We start from the raw sequence: 12,379 nt of genomic DNA on the forward strand, positions 1-12,379 counted from the left end.
TCCAGGGCTGCTGCTTCAAATCAACCTAGTTGTCTGTAAAAGAAAAATCATCCCACATTTCAGTGCAGGTTGTGCCTAGCCATAGTGTGCCTGGCCAGCCCGGTGCTCCATGTCTCCCTCCCTTCAGTCCACCTCAGACGCACTGCACAAAGGCAGGTGGGCTTTCCAGAGTGACCAGCGCAGCTCGCACGGCGCAGCCCTGCTCTTTGTGAGGTCTCCGAATGTACAGGGCCCTCTCTCTGCTCCCAATTGCTGGCACAAGTAGGCACCAAGTAAATGCCCTGTGTTATCTATTAGTCCTGTGACTTTTTTGAAAAAAGATCATTTTATTGGGGGGCCTCTTACAGCTCTTATAACATTCCATACATCAATTGTATCAGGCATATTTATACAGATGCTGCCATCATCATTTTCTTTTACTTTCTATGTGAGCCCTTGTTATGAGCTCCTCTTTTCCCCGCCCTCCCCCAGCCCTGTGACTTTTTAGCAGGACGTGGCTCTGGGAAATACCAGAGAAGCCACCTTTCTGGAATAAAGTGCGGGGTACATTTTTTGGAGGGTAGGATTGCGACCCTTCCTAGATGTGTGATCCCGTCTTACAAATTTGGAAGTGATCCCATTTGGGGGTTGAGGGTGCAAAACAAGAGCCAGCTGCACGTAATTTAAAAAAAAGTTTTATTAAATCATTTAGACTTGAAAGAAGTCACAATAGTTAACACACGCAAGTGCGTTCTGTACACCACCAACCCAAATGGATTGATTCCAGGATTTTTATAAATAAAAAATAAACATATTTACAGTGAAAAATAAAATGGTGTGAGTCAGGTGAGATGATTAAATTGTTACCTAGAATTAGTTGGGGGAAGTTGAAATCTAGATGATTACATAGAAGACACTTAAGATTTCATTAGTTTAAAAAAAAAGGAAGGAAGGAGTTAGTTGTAATATATGATTCATTTCTTACGACTTTTTTCCCCTCCCTAAACCAGAACTTTTGAGCAGTTTACGCAACAAGTTTAATGAATGTAAAAGTACAAAAAGCTCTGGAATGCTCCCGAGGGTCACCTAAGGAATAAAAGCTATTTAATGCTACAAATATCACGCTAAACTAGCCGTGGGCATAACCCGTCGACAATTTGTGCTGTTTGTACTCCAAAAGAGTGTGGGTTCCCTGCTGCCCCGCCAGGGGAAAGGTAAGAGTTCCCTTTTCAAATCATCACCCTTATCTCTAGAAAGCATGTTTCTAGGACAGTACTGTTCCCACACGTGGGCACTGCTGCTCCTTTGTACTATAAAAATATTTCCGTTCTCATTGTCGCCACATTCTTTTGGGCCTGAGGCTACCTGCCGAGGCCAGAGGTGAGGGCTCCCGGGCTTGGCCAGCCAGTCTCAAGAGACCCACGAAGGTAAGGACCACCCGTGAAAAGCTCAGACACGGTCTTCTGCCGGAGAGTAACGACAGCACCCACACCAACCCACCGTTGGCTCCAACAGGCTGTGCCTCCAAGCCCACTGGCAACATGACTTAGGAAAGGCAGCTCGACATAAGACCCGGCAGAGAGCGCAGTCCTCAATGCGGGACAGCCACATTCCTGAGAGGCGGACTGGACGGTTCTGTCAGCTGTTTAGTTGCCAGCACAACTTTAAGGTGAATTGCTTGGCAAAGGGCTCTGGGAGGTGCTCGGCTGTCTTGAATGCTTTGTTCCCGATGAACTCAAGGAGCGAGACCTCTGTCTGAGCACTGTTTTTCCTGGAAGTTCCAAGTCTTCAAATACGGCGTTTTCAATGATGTCCGTGGCCTCGGGCCGCTCCACGGGGGATGGGGAAAGCATGTGCTGCACCATCACGTACTGCAAGACAAGAGCTGCCTGCTGATGAAGGGGCTCGGCTGCATGGCAACACTGTCCCCTAAAACTGGCCTGTAACTATTTTAAGCTTTGGAAGCCATCCAGAGTCTCTTAGCTACTCCTCACCTCTGCGACCACACCATCGGTGGTCAGAGCAGTACGCACATGAGGGACACAGCTGTGCTCCAGTCAAACTTCATGGACCACAATAAGCACAGTTGCATTTAGCCCATGATCAAAATAACCAGGGACCCTTTGGAGCAGCGGTTCTCAACCTGTGGGTCGAGACCCCTTTGGGGGTTGAACAACCCTTTCACAGGGGTCACTTGATTCATAACAGTAGCAAAATTACAGTGATGAAGTAGCAACGAGAATAACTTTATGGTTGGGGGTCACCACAACACGAGGAACTGCATTAAAGGGTCGTGGCATTAGGAAGGCTGAGAACCACTCCTTTAGGAGGTAATTGGTTTGTTCCTAACACATCCTAAAGGGGCATCTAATAAAGAATGTGATTAACATCCTTGAAACAGAAAAAGAAACTGACTTTAAAAACAACCTCATCTTACGCCTGCCTGAGACTCCAATGATCTCATTTAAATTTCCATTAAAAAAGAAGCATGCTACAGATTAGCCCCTGACACCCTTAAGGGAGACGTTTTGCCCCCTCCCAGGTCCTTTCAATATAACACGCACTTTTGTGAGCCACTCTGGCAACCGATTCATCAGCTTTGTAAAAGATATGAGAACATGATAATTTTTAGTAAAACCAGTTCATTTTAGGTTAGTGTATTTCTAAATATCACATTATAAAACTGAGGTTTAATGCAATCCTTGATTATATTTATTATATTGAAAGGTAATTTTTTCCTTTTTCCAGTATGGTAACTGACACTTCACCTTAATCATTTAAGAAAGTTCATGATCAGTCAATTTAAAATGATGTGTCTGTGATCAAACATATTACGAGATAAAAATAACCAAAGCTGGGGGGGGGTGCGGCTTCAAAGGTTCACTTCTCCATAATGCACCTCAAAACCATTTTCCTTTTTTCCTTTCCACTCTTCTGAACCCCTTGCTGAGTCACTCTGAGCAGAATAACTCTAATAAATAGAAGCAAGGGGAATGGATGCTTCTCTCTCTCTCTTTCTCTAACAAATAAGCTAGTAGTTAAGCTAGCAAATAAGTTAGCACACCCCGTTCTCGATGCTAGAGAGGCGTCTAATAAAATTCATCTATGACTTTATAACTCATTGCACACAAGGCTGGTGCTGCTCCAGGCCCTCTGTCTTGTTCAAGAGCCCCTCTTTCAAGCCCCGTCAGTAATTCAGACACAGGAGTCTTGCAGCATGGCTGCGCGGCTTGGGCTGAGGAAGCCAGGCCTGGCCGAAGGGCTAGCCTTTGACTTGCACCAGTTGCTCAGGCTCTGGGGGCAGGGTTCCGTTGCTCCCTTGACCTGTGATCTCCTTCCAGGCAAAATGGGCACGCTGACAAGTTGACTGCTGGTGACTTCTTATGTTCTAACTATGAGTCTGAGGGCAATCAAAGATGAGACTGATACTTACCTCACGAGGATATTTCTGAGTAAACAGGGGCGGAAATTTGAGATTTCTTACATCACTTAAGGTCTAAAGAAAAAGAAAAGTGTTACTTCTCTTTAAATTTATTTTTAATCTATAAAGCTACTTAAATAAATATGTTTTCTGATACTGACAGATCACTAAAAAGTAGAACTGGGTAGTAAACAGGTGGGCAATTTATCAGTATATTTTCCTGATTTGATACCTTGTACCTTAGTGCTTGAACCTAGATCAGAAAGATATACCCTCAAGTAATCAAAATCTAAAAACATTTCTGACAAAATTATGTTCGAATTGCACATCTGATACAACATATTTGTGTTCTCTAGTGGACAAGTAATCTTTACTACTAGCCTTTACTCTCTGTGTATCCGACATGGAAGGAGCGTATTCTTTACTTATTATGAAGAAACCCAAATCGCTTGCTATAAAACACTATGCTTGTGAAAGTTCTTTAGGACATTTTCATATAAATCATTACTGTTTGTGTTCTGGTTTCCTTATTTATATGTAATCTAGACTATTACAATTGAATCATCAAAAAAGTAAGGGGAAAAGTTGGAATAATCAGCTTAGAGACTAAGTACAACACAGAAATGGAGTGGGGAGGCAGAAAAGGAAGAGAGATGGAGGAGGAGAGGGGAGGGGAGGAAGGCAGGCAGACAGGGAAGGGACGACAGGGAGAGGAGAAGAATGGCATCCATAGGGCTGTCAGGAGTGCCAGGAAACGAGCAATGAAAGAACTTATCAATGAAATCCTGTAAGGAAATCTGCTAGAACCAGTCTTCACCTTTCTAACCAAGGGGACTTCCTCGGGGTCAGGTACAGGGAAGGAGCGGGGAGGGAGCCTATCAAGGAAATGGCAAAGTTTCAGAATTCCACTGATGAAAGCCAAGCCCTGTCAGTTTCCAGGAAGGAAAACAAAGCAGACGGCACAGGTCCCACATGAGGAATCGGGTCCCGCAGGGCAGCACTGCTGTTCAGCAGCAACACTGAAGTTGTGAGGACGTGAAGTAGGCCATCAAATTCACAGTTATTTCCAATCCAGACTTCGATACTCAACCAATTCATTGGGAGGCTATAATTGAATACATTTCCAGACACCCAAAGGTTCTACAAATGTATCTTCCACATAGACTTTCTGAGTAACCTATCTATCCAAACATCCAGCAAGTTAAGAGAATCACGCCAGGAAAAAGGACAATGGAGAATTTAGGAGATGAGACCCAACGGAGAGAAGAGGAGTCGATCTACCAATGACAATTAACGGAAGGTCTAGAGCAGGGGTCCTCAGCCTTCCTCATGCCGCGATCATTTCATGCAGGTCCTCACGTGGTGGTGACCCCCCACCATAAAACTATTTTTGTTGCTACTTCAAAACTGTCATTTTGCTATTGTTATGAATCGGCGACCCCGTGAAAGGGTCGTTCGACCCCCCAAAGTGGCTGGTCTGGAGGGTAATCAGCCAGATGGGAGCGGGAGGAGGGAAGGGTTGAGAAGGACCGACTCCAGCGGAGGAAAAGAAAGGCTAGGATTGAGTATACAGAAAATATTATCTGATATGTGACCCTCAGGTAACAGTTAACCAAAGACAGTTCCGAACAAACTAAGCATTGAATAAAGACACTTTGGGGAGTGTAAGGGTTACATAAGAAATAAGTCAGAATATATGATTTAAATTTACCCAGAACAGTAGTTTCAGGGTCAAGATAAATCCTATTCATTTAACCAAATATTTTTATATAGACATAATTTTTAAAAATTGATGGAATATAATTCCCTAGCACAAAACCTACCACTTTGAAAGTAGACAACTCAGTCATATTTAGTATATTCACAGTGTTGTACACTCATTGCTACGACCTGATTCCAGAACATTATCATAACCCAAAACGAACTCTGTGTCTATTAAGCAGCCACCCCTCATACTCCTCTCCCTGGGAAACCACAATCTAGTGTCACCATCACACATATATGTGGCCTTTTACCTTTGGCTTCTTCTACTTGGTACACATTTTCGAGGCTCCCGTATGTGGTGGTATGCACTCCTTCCATTAGAGTGCTAAATAACACTCCATTGTATGGATACACCACAGATAATTACACAGTCCCCGATGGACACGTGTTTGTTTTCAATTTCTGGCTATTATGAATAATGCTGCTCTACACATGTGTCCACGTTCTGGGTGGACACACGGTTTCCCTTCTCTTGAGAATCTACTGCAGGGTGGAACTGCTGAGTCACACGTGAACTCTATTTAACAGCTTATGGAAGAAGTTGCCAGACTGGCGGCATCACTGTAGAATGTCACCGGCAATGTACGCAAGCTCCAATTTCTTCACATCCACACCAGCGTTTATTACCACTGACTGTGTGATTACAGCCAGTTCCTAAGGGACGTGGGTGGGAAAGCAGTGGCGTGCCCTCACTCAGCTGCTAGCCTAATGGTTGGTGGTTCAGAGTCACCCAGGTGATTCCAGCTGCTCCCCAAGATGATAGCCTGCTCAGCCTCCGGAGGTCATCATGGGGACAATGGACTCCAGGGCACTGAACCCCAAGAGCAGCTCCAAGGGGTGTACAATGGCATCGCCTGTGATTCTCGTGTCCCTAAGGACTAAGGAGGCCGAGTTTCTTTTCTTTGGAGGGCCATCTGCTCGAGTCCTATGCCCGTGTTAAAATGGGGTCATCTTTGTGTGGCAGAGGCACCAGAGTGCTTCAGTAGTCTTATCAAACAGACGATGTGCACATTTTCCTTCCAGCCTCCGGGCTGGCTTTTCATTTTCTTGATAGCGTCTTCTGATGTACTTATAACTACATAGATCTTGATATCATTCTAATCCCCAATCCTTTACATATACTGGACCTATTATATTTTCCTTTCCAGATGCACTGAAGATGCTTTCAATTTCAGCCTTCTTGGTCGTCCTCCCACCCCCACCCCCATTTACCGCATTAAACACTTGGTGGACCCTTTTGAACAGAAGAGGTGAGTTCTATGGGAGCACTACACCCTGTTCTATCAGGGACAGAAGTCAGTAGACAAGGTCTAAAATGGAAACAGAAATGGTGAAAAGGGCATATGCTTTGGACACAATGGAGCAAAGTAGCAGGGTCCACTCTGGGAGAGCTGACATTTAATGGATGATGGCATTAACGGAGGATTGGGGCAGAAGGTTACTAAGGACACTTTTAAAAGACTCTTGGTGCTCACCGCTTTAAAAGATCTGGCTATAGTTTATTGTGAAGGGGAGAAGGAAGCTAATCATGCTTAATGGGGCAGCTTTAATTGAATGTGTGCCTGGTGACTCTGGAATGTTCTTCTCTGACCACCACCACCCCCGTCTCTGGTTATTCGCCCTATGTTACTCCATGTTTGCCCTAGTTTTGCATTTATCACAAACACATTGAGTGCAAGACACTGTTTAACTGGTAGATTGAAGCAACAGCAGCAAACCATCCTATCCAACAATTTCTGATGACCAAAGCTTAAAACAGAAGCGAAAGGTCTTCAAATCTTCCTTGTATTGCTCTCATAATCTCTTTCACTTCTTATTAATTCTGCAGTCATTAAGAAGAACTCGATCTTATTCTACAACTTGTTCTTATGTAAATTTTAGGCTCCTCTGCTTTTCAATCCCTCCCCCCACTACCCCCCCTACAGGGGGGGTGTGAGGATACTTACTTGGACCCTCTCCATCTGAGTGCCAAATGGGTAGAGCAGCTCGAATAGAATCAGACCTAAGGAGAAGATGTCCACTTTGTGTGAATAGTTGGTTCCGAGAATCTGACATTCCACATAAAGAAGAAAGAGAAAAAACCAAAAACCCGATTAATACAGTGACCATATTGAATGAGTCATGTTCTGATTTAAATGTAACTGGCTCAGTAAAAAACGTTAGCAAAGAGTTAATGAGTCACCCCAGTCTCCTTTCTCTGGGGAGTAATTAAACTACTCAGCATCACAGAAGGCAAGCCCAGGTATAGCTGGAGATAGGCATCAGTAAAACAGGGCCGCCTGCAGAAGCCTGGAGCCTGGCCGGGCTGAAAAAAGTTTGTGGGAGCCAATAAAAGCTGCTCTCCTCTGCCCCGAGGTGAAGTTTTTCAAAGCAAGCCCTATCTGAAGCGAATCTCTCATTTCCAATCATCTTAGTCTTCACCCATTTTTATGAGAAAATCTTCATTACTCCAAACCACTAATCAACTGTGCTTAGCCCTCATTATGGCATGTGTGTATCTCTCATTCTCCCCAACTGGCTTACAAAGTCCTGGAGGGAAAGGCTGGCTTCTTTGTGTGCCCGTCATCCAGGGCGGGGGGGTAAGTACAGGGAAGGCCCTCAATAAACACCTACTGGTTAAAATGGACAAATGAATCACAGCTGAAGGAGTCCATTAAGCAGAGCCTTATTCAAATGAAAAGCGGCTTCCTGGGATTCAGAAGTACTCATTTATTTGCGAGTTTTAACTTTAGGTACCTGACATTTGCCAAACCTGTCTCTCTGAAAATATTCCACACAGGCATCTCTTAAAGAGTGGGCGGTTCTTTCAGGGTGCTTCCCTGGTGCCTGGTACCCTTCCTTTCACAAATGCCTCTCTGAATTTCACCTGGGCCAGGTGCCAATGGACTGACTTCCTGGTTTTACTGTCGGCCTGCCTTAGCTGTGCCATCCTCCTTCCTGCCAAGTGACTCATGTGAATCCTCTCATACCTGGCTCATCCCTGGGGTGTGGGAAGTAGCCAAAGAAACTATGCTCAAAGGCAATGCTCAGAGGGATACAAAAACAACAAACCTCCAAACCCTCAAATCCACTGCCACTGAGCTGATTTTGATCAAGCCCCTCTGAGGGGCTTCTGAGATTAAATCTGTATAGAAGAAGACCATCTCATCTTTCTCCGAAGAGCGAGCTTGCAATTAGCAGCCAGCCAATGCCTCACCCACAGTTCCATCAGGGCCCTCCTGCGGGGATAAGGAAGCACCAACGATGCCACCTTAGGGAAAGGAACTGGACGATATGTCTTGCACACATAATGCCTCCCACTTCAGGATGCCACTTTCGCTGATCGCTCCTACAGTACAAAGAGCTGTGGACAAGTGCGGCTACCCAAGCTAGCCAGCCGCAAAACTGGCAAGTCATTAAAATGTATAAAAGAAAGGTCCAACACTTTTACTCTGTTCCATTTTGTTATTATTGTTGTTGGTTTTTTTGTTTTGTGTATGCTTTCCTTTATATGAAATCAGGATAGGCAAACCGACTGAGACAGTACCTGGATGAGCAATTTCTTAGGGTGAGGGTAGGAGAGGTTGGTGGGAAATGGGGAATGAGTGGCGATGAGGACAAGAATGAAGGCAATGCTCTAAAGCTGACTGGTGATGACTGCCCAGCTCTTTCAATACGCTTAAGCTATCATGTGAATTATATGGCAATAAAATTTAACTTTTAAAATCAATAAATTTTAGATATTTCTTTAAAAAAATAAATGTGGAATAAACTTAACAGAGGGAGAAACTACTGCCATCTAGAATGTTTCCTAGGAGCACTTCATAAAATGGGAAACGGTTATATGTTTTAATATTGTACACAAAATATTCCAAAGTAGAGTCCAAATTGTCATTCTCAGAGTAAGGTCTGCTAAAATAAATAGAAAATGTAAGTAGAAAACTAACCACTGTTATGTTTTATGGTTTATTTTTAGTCAGTGATTTTAATATTTTTATACTTTTCTCTATCTTCCATATTCCTTACATAGAGGACAAATTAACCTATGAGAAAAAAGCATCAGTAAATATGTTTAATAAGAAAAATATAGCCTCATGAATACATGAAAAGTGATTTTTACAAAATAATGAAAATAGTACCTCAAGGATAAACCCACAGGGTAGCGCACATGTTTTAGAAGCTGAACTGCACTGTGTATCACTGGGTGATGTTAGAACCGACATCAAACCAAGGGCACAGTGACTATGGCTCTTTTAAAAAGACAAAATGCCGTTCATGTCAAGAAAAATGCGAACATTAAACAATGTCTTCAGACACCATCTAAGACTTGGATAAGACAATTCAGAGAGTCAAAGAACCCATTTAAAAAGAACTTTCCACTGAAGCAGCAGCTAGGGGAGAGGGACATGTCTGATCAGAGCCTCCGGGAGTAAATGAATGTGGAGGAAGAGAGAGTGGAGCACATCCTGGCCCACCAGGCTTGGAGGATGGTATCCCTGCTCCAAACAGCCAATGCATAGAGTGGACCACATGGCTGTTCCCACTATGAGATGCGACGTCCCTCGCTGACCCATGGCCCAACGGGGGACAACACTGGAGACTCAGTGTTGGGATTGGTTCAGATGACCCCGTGACACCGAGGCAAAACACTAAAGGCGTGCAGCAGATCAACAGCGGGATCAGAGAAGGGAGCTCCTGAGGAGTGCAAAGGATAGACTCTGGGCCAGAGCGTGCCACCCCATCGGACTTGACAGGAGGACACGCCTAGAGGTAAAAAAATCAGACCTTGAGCTATTCATAGGTTTTTTTTTTAATTAAATATTTTTCTTTTAAAAAAATTAACTTATTCTATTATGGGTGATTGGTTTTCTTTTTTGTTGTCATAGTTGTGTTCTCTTTTGTCGCTTTGTCTTGCTATGCCTTTGGGTGCATATTATTATCTCTGCAGATCTACCTTGACAAGACAGGCTGGGGGAACAGTCTGGAGGAGAAAACAATGGAACTGATGTTTCCAGGGGGACATGGGAGAGGGGGTGGCGGGGGTAAGGAGGTGGTGTTGACCAACCCACGGACAGGGGAGCAACAAGTGACCCAAAATTAGTGGCAAGGAGGGTGTGAGAGGCCTCGTAAGGGTAATGTAATTGAGAGCAATGACTGAAACCCAAATGAAGGCTGAGCATGATAGTGGGACAAGAGGAAAGGAACAGTGAGAGCGAAAGGTGGGGAAAGGCCTTTCTCTTTTCAGATCATTTCATTGGGGGCTCGTACAGCTCTTATCACAATCCATACATCCATCCACTGTGTCAAGCACATATGTACATTTGTTGCCATCATCATTCTCAAAACATTTGCTTTCTACTTGAGCCCTTAATATCAGCTCACTTTTCTACCTTCCTTCCCACTGCCCCCCTCCCTCATGAACCCTTGATAATTTATAATAATTTATTATTATTTTGTCATATCTTATACCGTCGATGTCTCCCTTCACCCACTTTTCTGTTGTCCATCCCCCAGGGAGGAAGTTATGTGAAGATCCCTGTAATCGGTTCCCGCTTTCTACCTCACCTTCCCTCCATCTTCTAGGAATTGCCACTCTCACAACTGGTCCTGAAGGGATCATCCACCTTGGATTCCCTGTGTTTCCAGTTCCTATCTGTACCAGTGTACATCCTCTAGTTTAGCCAGATTCATAAGTTAGAATTGGGATCATGAAAGTGGGGGAGGAAGCATTTAAGAAGCAGAGGAAAGTTGTATGTTTCATCGTTGCTACCCTGCAACCTGACTGGCTCTTCAGTAAGGGGGTGTCCAGTTGCCTACAAATGGGTTTTGGGGCTCCACTCTACACTCCCTGCCTCATTCACTATGGTAAGATTTTTTGTTCTTTGATGCCTGATACCTGATCCCTTCGACACTTTGTGGTCACACAGGTTGGTATGCTTCTTCCATGTAGGTTTTGTTGCTTCTGAGCTAGATGGCCACTTGTTTACCTTCAAGGCTTTAAAGATCTCAGATGCTATATCTTTTGATAGCCGGGCACCATCAGCTTTCGTCACCACATTTGCTTATGCACACATTTGTTTTCAGTGATCTTGTCGGGAAGGTGTGCATCATGGAATGCCAATTTAATAGAACAGTGTTCTTGCTTGAGGGAGTACTTGAGTGGAGGCCCAATGTCCATCTGCTGCCTTAATACTAAACCTATAAATATATGCACATAGATCTATTTCCCCACCATCCTATATAAATATATTTACATATGTATATGCCTGTATTTAGACCCCTATAAATACCCTTTGTCTCCTAGTTCTTTCCTCTATTTCCTTTTACTTTCCTCTTGTCCCACTAACATGCTCATCCTTTATTTGTGTTTCACTAATTTTCTGATGACCACCCCCCAATATCTTTGTAGTATTAGTTTCTCTTAATTCTTAGATTGAAACTTAATGGGTAGTAAGTTCATGATTTTAAAAAAGTAATTGAGTGCCCTTCCCACCCTGTCCCTCATCTGCACAGTTCCCAGCATCAGCTCCCTTCTCCCCTGCCTCTATAGCCATTTGATTCTTGTATATCTCCTGATATAATGCACAGTTGGAAAAGGGCTGAGATGTACAAACCAGTGAAACAATAGTTCCCAAGTAAACTAGGCGCAAGGTTACAACCCTTTGAGTAGGCAAAAGATCCTTTCAAACTGCAAGATGAACCATGGGATGCTAATGTTACAGAGCACACAAGGTTCACGGATCCATGGTTTCAGAATCCACTTGTGGAATTTTGGTGGGACTTCAGAGAATGTCCCTAAGGCCCTAAAAGGGGTAGGAGGACATCTGGGCATGGTCAGCTTTTCTTCAGCAACTTCCACCAAATAGCAGATAGTAACAGATGAATGCAGTACAGATGATCATGAGAATTTAGTTCTTTTGTAGGTTTGGAAGATGCTACTCTCATTCTTTTGTTTTAGAAAATATTTTTTATTAAAAAATATCTCTGAAGATGTTTTGGGTGTAAGGTTGTCATTTTAAACCGAGTTAATAAAATTTTATAAATTTCTGTTTTCATTTCTATCATGGTGACTATTGAAAAATAAAACCCAGAGGAAGAAAATTCGTTTGGGTTCTCAACACATTCTGTAAGAGTACCGATCACTCCTGAGGCCACAGGGCTTGAGCAGCACCCTCTGCTGCTGGGGCCTCAGAGGCAGTGCCAACTCACAGCTGCTCTGCGAACAGACGGAACCCT

At 43.7% G+C, this 12,379-nt stretch overlaps 1 protein-coding gene across 1 annotated transcript in view; it reads right to left on the bottom strand.

The window, feature by feature from the left end:
- Window positions 1-658: 658 nt before the first annotated feature.
- The window catches only part of EIF2AK3 (eukaryotic translation initiation factor 2 alpha kinase 3), a 91,454-nt gene continuing 79,733 nt past the window's right edge, over window positions 659-12,379 (bottom strand). Inside the window, exons 15-17 of the mRNA XM_075563122.1 lie at window positions 7,111-7,212; window positions 3,413-3,475; window positions 659-1,850 (exon numbers count right to left, since the gene is read on the bottom strand). Of these exons, the coding sequence (XP_075419237.1) occupies window positions 1,644-1,850; window positions 3,413-3,475; window positions 7,111-7,212 (372 nt within the window). The 3' untranslated portion in view covers window positions 659-1,643. The remainder of the gene's footprint in view (window positions 1,851-3,412; window positions 3,476-7,110; window positions 7,213-12,379) is intronic.

The sequence above is a fragment of the Tenrec ecaudatus genome, chromosome 11 (genome assembly GCF_050624435.1).
Source record: "Tenrec ecaudatus isolate mTenEca1 chromosome 11, mTenEca1.hap1, whole genome shotgun sequence".
NCBI classification, from domain to species: domain Eukaryota; kingdom Metazoa; phylum Chordata; class Mammalia; order Afrosoricida; family Tenrecidae; genus Tenrec; species Tenrec ecaudatus.